The 7,079-nt window shown below is 34.5% G+C and overlaps 1 protein-coding gene across 1 annotated transcript; it reads right to left on the bottom strand.

Annotated features, from left to right (window-relative positions):
- Positions 1 to 6,694, bottom strand: sec11a (SEC11 homolog A, signal peptidase complex subunit). The gene is made up of 6 exons (XM_028015732.1): positions 6,481 to 6,694; positions 5,934 to 6,043; positions 3,489 to 3,638; positions 3,212 to 3,331; positions 765 to 822; positions 1 to 655 (listed from the first exon to the last, which is right to left on the bottom strand). Exons 1-6 carry the CDS (start codon positions 6,529 to 6,531, stop codon positions 605 to 607), a joined length of 540 nt encoding a protein of 179 aa, XP_027871533.1. The 5' UTR covers positions 6,532 to 6,694; the 3' UTR covers positions 1 to 604.
- Positions 6,695 to 7,079: the final 385 nt, after the last annotated feature.

The following is a 7,079-nucleotide window of genomic DNA, read 5'->3' as shown; positions in this document are numbered from 1 at the left end:
AAGCTTTAAAATGTTTCTTTTTATTCAAGTCTCTCAACAACGACAGACACAAATTTAATTTCCAATATAGGGTTGTAAAAAGGTTGGCTAAACATATTTTCTTACAATTCTACAAACTGAAGTGAATTCTTTTTTTTTTTTCCACAATAATGAACTCTTTACATTAATAGAAAATGATCCATTTGTGAAGGGCCAGACAAAATAAGACAGGTTGTGTAATCCAAAGTGAATGCTAAACAGATTTTATATTCAATTTAACATATTTCAACACTTCCATATTTCCAGAAGCAACAAATAAGGAGGCAATTAACAAATGCTAATTTAAATTTAACTTAAAGAATGCAATTTAACATTCTGAAGACCAGATACTAAATTGACTTGAAAGTTAATCCTAGTGAATTCCCTCACAAAAATACTTTTAAAGCTTGGACTTTTGAAAATGTAAACACTATCCACAGTTCTACAAAATGTTTGAACAAATGGTACAAAAAAAGAAAAAAATATCAAGTTGGGTTTGACAAAGAAAAGTAAATATATTCTGAAAGGCATGACTGAGGTTTTCTGGACGCAGTTTATCCATCATCTGTGCTGAAGCTTCAGCGCCTCACTCCCGGTGGACCAAGACAAAAAGACCCAGCATGAAGAGAACAGCATACTGTAGGAAACGAACACAGCAACTTCTCAGTCACAATGCGTTGTATAATTACGATTAAAACTAAAGAAAGAAATTAGCTGTAACTTATTTAAAGGAACAATGAACTTACTTTGAACTTGGGGTAATCGTTCATGAGGATGGTGACAATTCCAATATATGGCACAAACCTGGAAATGATAAAAAACGCTGTTAGGCAATCTTACTAGTGTCTTAAACATGGACTGAATTTGTATCACACTCTTCTGGTCATACCAATCACTCCATGGGGCTTTTACTCTAGACCAACATTCACCGAATGGAAAACATATTCATAAACCAATATGCAGATCAGAAGGAAACTTTGGGTTAAGTGCCTTGCCCAGGGTCACATCCACATGTAGAAGAAGCTGAAATTAAACCCACAACTTTCTAACTACAAGCTCACCATTCAACCGACTGATCTACAGTCACCCCAACGTGTAAACATCTTAGTTTATTTACTGCACTAAGCATTATTTCAAATGGGATGACATAAAGCTTTAAATTTGACATTTATCTTTTTAGATTTTCATTCTAGCATAAAACAACTTTTCCTCGTGTTATAATCTTTACAAGATGGCTTGGATATAACTTATTAAAAATAAAGAAAGCAATAATGATCATGATATCAGGGCCAATTGGGATAATGGTCTGCCATCTGTGTTTCCATATGAAAATATATACTTGGAACAAAATGTAAGAACATTTTTGTTTGGTGAAATATTCTTTTGTTGCAGCAATGCTTCTTGGTTATAAACCTCACACCATTGGAAAGCTTGTTTACTTCCCCTTGACTTGTACAACATATGTAAGGAAAATGTATTGGTGGGTTAAACAGCACAAGTCAGTGTGTGTATTGTGCCCACAAAAACATTTACCAAATCCTATGTGTCAATCGCAAACAGTTATTCTTGGAGGGAATGTGATGAATTAGGGCAGTATGTCCCTCACTGGAAGAAAAAAAAAAAAAAAAGGTTGTCATAATTGCAGACAGTCTCAATGGAAAGAAATATCGAGATAAGATTCTAGAAGGAGTGTCAATCCCAAACTCCATCCTCCAAAATGTCAGTGCTCGCCCCACAAAGCATGTTTATCAGAAACTAGTTTCACCAGGAGGATATAACGGCTTGCCTGCAGTTCTGGCCTCGGACCCATTGATCACTTATAGGATCATTTTATGCAATCTGCTTGCACTAGTATGACCAACACAATCACATTGGCTGACTTGAGACAAATGCTGGTTAAGAAATGGGATACCATCTGGTTTGTATTATGCCTAGTTTTGTTTTGCATTTATATCCATGATGTTGTACAGTAACAAATTACATCCAGATCCACCTCAAGAAGTTCAAACTAATCGCAGATAAAATTCAGGTAAAAGTAAATAAATAAATCATGCAGCGTGACCCCCAGATTAACCCATCTATTTTATAGTGTAGAACATTATGACCATAAGTCTAACTGTTGTGTTTATATACCTAACATAATCAGAATTATAAAAGGTGAGACAGCCCTTCCTTTGACAATATGTAGAAAATAAGCAAGGTAATGAAGGAGATGTTGGATAATTTTTTTTACTGCCATCCATAAAAATTGTTTTTTGAAAGGTTGCTTCTTTGTTTTGTTGGTAATATACCAAAACACAACAAAAGTCACAATGCAAGAAGCACAGATGAAAGGAATGAAAACAAGAACCTATCGCAACAAATATTATCATCAAAATATTTAGCAATATTATCAGTGAAGCAAGACTTTCTCATTTCGTTCATCTCCACTTTGAACACACATTGAGCAGGAATGAACAGAGGGGTGAGTTGACATGGAGCTGCATTACTAGCAAAATACTGTGTTGCACTGTGAACCTTACTTGTTAATGGCCGTGTTATCCTGTATATTTATTTACAATTGCTTCATTCAATCTTATGATAAAGAATGGAGGACAATCATTTTCACATTGCTATTGCAGGCTTCTAAACTCTGCTGCAGAGGACAGTTTAGGAGCACATCACCTCTTAACTGAGAGACTCAATTCTGTTTGTTTACAATATATCAACATATTTAAAAGAAAAAGTCTGAAAACAAAATCACCACATTTGTTTTTGCTCAGCACCCACTACACATGACACAATATCACCAATCTGTGTGTTCAGGTGGTTGGCTGCTCAGTCAGCTTAATCTTAACTGCCCAGCCAATAATTGGGGCTGGAATTTTCCATCTTAACTTTGTCTTGAAAGCCTTTATGCAGCCCTGCTTATACCCCTGCCCTATATGTACACACTTCTAATAAAATGATCAATGGCTCAAGTCTAGCAATCTGTTCTGTCTCTGCTCGTTTGGGCATGAAGCATCTATTGTAATGGTTCCTTTTTTTGAACAAGCGATCAAAGTAAAACAAGAAAGCAGGCAGGTCTAACATATTTAGTCATTATCAGATCTATAAATTGTTCTATCATAAATCAATAGCTGACAGAATTTGTCATTTTTAAAGAACAAACCTACTGTAAATCACAAGTTATTTTTCTAAAACGACCACTTACCCCCTGGCTCGTCCCACCACATCTTTTTTCTCCAGCCAATGTTGGCCCTGCTTGTACAGCCCTCTATCATCCACTGCATTGTTGTCTCCTTTGGTCAAGAACTTTATGTCTCCATTTTGTCTGTGAACAAAACACCAGCTTAATATTCAGAAAGAGAAACCAACATTTTTTTTCTCCACCTCAATTCATGGTTGGTGTGAAATGAGTCATTCTGATTGCAATAAATTGAAAATTCTGGTAAAAGAAAAAGTTATTATACCAAAACATGAATTCATACTTTTCATGGATCTTTAGCACTCTGTGTACTATTGGGATCTCTCTGCCTTCTATTCTGAAGACAACAATCTCTCCAACTCTGATGGGGTCCTCCACTCGATTTGTCAAAAATAACAGGTCCCCTCTGTGAAAAGCCGGCTCCATACTCCCACTGAAATTAAAGAAGATCAAAAAGAAAAAAAACAAAACAAGTTCATTCAAACTTTTTATTTTTAATTACATTTACCACAAAGTAAAGTAAATATCTATACTAGTTAGAATAAAATATTTTCATGAAAGTATATAGTATTAAGTAAAAAAAATTCCAGCTTTTTTTCTTTTGGTTTGTTTGCTTTTTGATCCAGAATAAATCAAGGAATTGATCTTTTATCTCATTTTATTTTAACTGGCGTTATGCATAAAACTACAAGTGTAAATGATACTTTCATTAAGCAATGTTTCGCCAATATTAGCTATGTACACATACAACAGAGAAACACCAACTGAGTTATAACTGAGCGGATGTTAGCTTAGTTTTCACACATGAGACAAACTAATTTCTAAAGGTTATCATTCCCCTATGCTGTGATTAGAATATTGCACAGAGAAGTGATATCTCTCCAGCTATGTTAACATGCATGACTTAGTATGCCTGTATGTGAAATGTAAACATTTATTAGCCCAGGTTATTTTTACGTTTGTTCAGGAAAAATAAAAATGTCAAATATAGTCAAAACTAAATGTGCTTCAATATATCTGAAATTATGTGGGTCTTCAATTATGCATTTCCAACATGCTAGCAAAAGCACAAATTGATATAACACTTTAAAAATAGCAGATTTTAGGTGTTGTTTCCCATACTTATGTCGATGACCAGTCTGTATTCCCACCACATTTATTAAACACCAGATTAGTGTATAACAATGCATCGCACCAGACATTACAGTGGTTTTTAAGGTTATGCGACAGTTTATTCTGAACAGACATATCATGCTGACAAAGATGGAAAACAATAAAATGCATTGCCATGCATCAGACTATACAATATGATAGTTGTGATGTTAGTAAAATGTGTTAAACTAAGCAAACGTTATCTTTGTAATGCAAAAATAACCAACAGTAACACCAAATATCACAACAAAGTAGGACATTTCAAATCACAATTCTAATGTGTTTAATATCAGAATAAGTAAGAACTATTTGGATGTTTATAATATTTCATGTAGCATATACTTAAACTCTGCTTGCCAATGATATACTTGGACAGCTGGATGGATTGTCATTGTGTTTTCTGCAAACCTGGTATAGATCTTGGTGACCAAGGTCAGGAAAATGTCAGCTACTTGCAATCGATGTTTTCAGCTCAATATTGAACAATATTGCAATTTCATGTCTTCCTGATATTGTGAAGTCTTACATATTTTATAAGAAAACTTCAAACTAGACATTGCATTGGTGATTGGGTTAAGACAAAATGATACTTGAGAAAATATCTATAGTTGCAGGTGTTGCACAGTAAAAATTACATCTGAAAAAGCAGCAGTGTATCTTTAAAGTGACGTCAAGACCTTGGTTTTAGATAATCCCATCTAAATTAGATTAAGTAAAAAATCAACATAGCTAAAATGAAACTTGAAATTCTGGGATAAATTACATTCTTCAATTTTGTTGCAACCTGCAAAAGTTGTGCAGGAGAACTAAGTGTCTGGATGAACATGTCAAAATAAAGTGCTTTTTTTATGTGGCCACTTAAAGTCAAAATTCTGAGAAAATAAGTTAAATCTCAGAACTCTGACATTAAAATGACAATTCTTTTTTATTATTATTATTATTTTTGCACAACACTAATTGTCGTCAGTTTAAATGTTTTTAGTGGTTAAAATAAATTTTAATTAGGTTTTGACAGTTCTTTCATTAGACAAAAAAGGTAAAGTTTGTCATTTCAGAGTGTGATATTTAAAAATAGTGAAAGAATATATTCTTCAGCTTTCAAAGTAAACAGTTAAAATGCAGTTGGTTTAGGTAAGAACTTGAAATCTTGCTGGAAACCACATCGTTGTGGGCCAATTAAAAACATGTTCAATGGATTTGTTTAGTGACTTTTTGATATATATGAAGTTGAAAACATTTTCTTACCGATTTCTATTTTTTAATAAAAAAAAATTCTGGTAAATAAAGCATATTTTGTGAAACTATAACTTCAGCAATAATCCTCAACAATGACAAAATAGAAAACAAATGATATTTTGACAGTTTCTGCTTTTGAGGGGATGGTGCAGGCAGAAACACCATCGCATGTCTTACAATTGGTGTATAATAGCTGATGATAACATACCTGATCTAAGTTTTGTAATAAGGACGCCCCACCCTTAGAAACAGATGGTTAGGAGTTCAATTTGAAAAGCAGGGAGTGAAATTGTGATGCAGCCTAACTTTGAACATTGTTAAATAATGATGCTAAATTTACCTGAGAACAACAACAATAGGACTTTCGCTGCCGGTTACAACCATCAGTCCTTTCCAGATCATCAGAGCAGAAGACACAATCATACCAAAGTTCAGCACCTGGTAATACAGCTGGAAGCAAAATATCTCATTCAATGGGCAGAACAGTCACAAGTGTTAAGCAGACAGTTTTTATATACAATATCGACAATCAAATGACTAAAGCAGTACCAGAAAGACAGTTTAATTTATACGAAATTTGTTAAGAACCTCATCTGGCTACCATATTGACAGTATTTTGTCACAACTAGAGGAAATCGCCCGTTATAGTGTAGTTAAGAGTGTTATTTACTCTCGATGTGCAAATTTGCTTTATGCAACGTTACAAATAAATGATTTAAAACACACATATGCATAAAACAGTTAACTTTGCAGGTGGTTAATAACGGAAACTCGGTCTAGAGCGAAATTATGAAGCGCTGAGCGGCTAGTTGTGGTTAGCTCTTAGGTATGTCATCGTACAAAGAGGCAGACGTTACATGACAGGAAACTAAGGCTGCGATACCTACCTGCCGCTTATTCATGCGACGAACGTCGTCTAGGAAGTCTAAAGATAACATTGTTGCTAATACTACACAATAAAAAACGTCTAAATTACATTAATACGCTTAAAGTAGCGAGCATATGGATGCAGGGAGCAAGAGCGAAACTTGTATCCTAATCTTCCGGGTCCGCTCACCGGAAGTCCCGCCCACTTGTGATCGCTGTGTCGAGGTGTCGCTTTGGGATACGAGAGTTCAAAACGGAGGGGCTTTTCTAAAAAAAAAAGAAAAAAAAGACAGAAATAGCCCTAACAGTTAGGGTATTTATGATTCCTAAAAGCAATTTTTACTATTTATTGTTATGTATACAAACTTGGTATCATGTTATGCCTGAAGCTACAATGGCAGTTTACATCTCTGTTCCTCGTGTGCGAACAGAAAAGGGAGAGAAAGCTTTTAGTATTTCTGCAGTCTGAAGTGAAACTGTCAGAACTTGTTTCACAGAATGCTCTGTATTACATTTTAAGAAACCAACAACGCAAATCCTTTCAACAGTGTGTTTTTCTTTTGTATTTTAAGTTGTTACTGTTTTCAAACCTTAAATTGTGGCTGTAACTACTACCTAT

The sequence above is a fragment of the Xiphophorus couchianus genome, chromosome 4 (genome assembly GCF_001444195.1).
Source record: "Xiphophorus couchianus chromosome 4, X_couchianus-1.0, whole genome shotgun sequence".
In the NCBI taxonomy this organism is placed as follows: Eukaryota; Metazoa; Chordata; class Actinopteri; order Cyprinodontiformes; family Poeciliidae; genus Xiphophorus; species Xiphophorus couchianus.
This window is presented reverse-complemented; position numbering and strand designations above follow the sequence as displayed.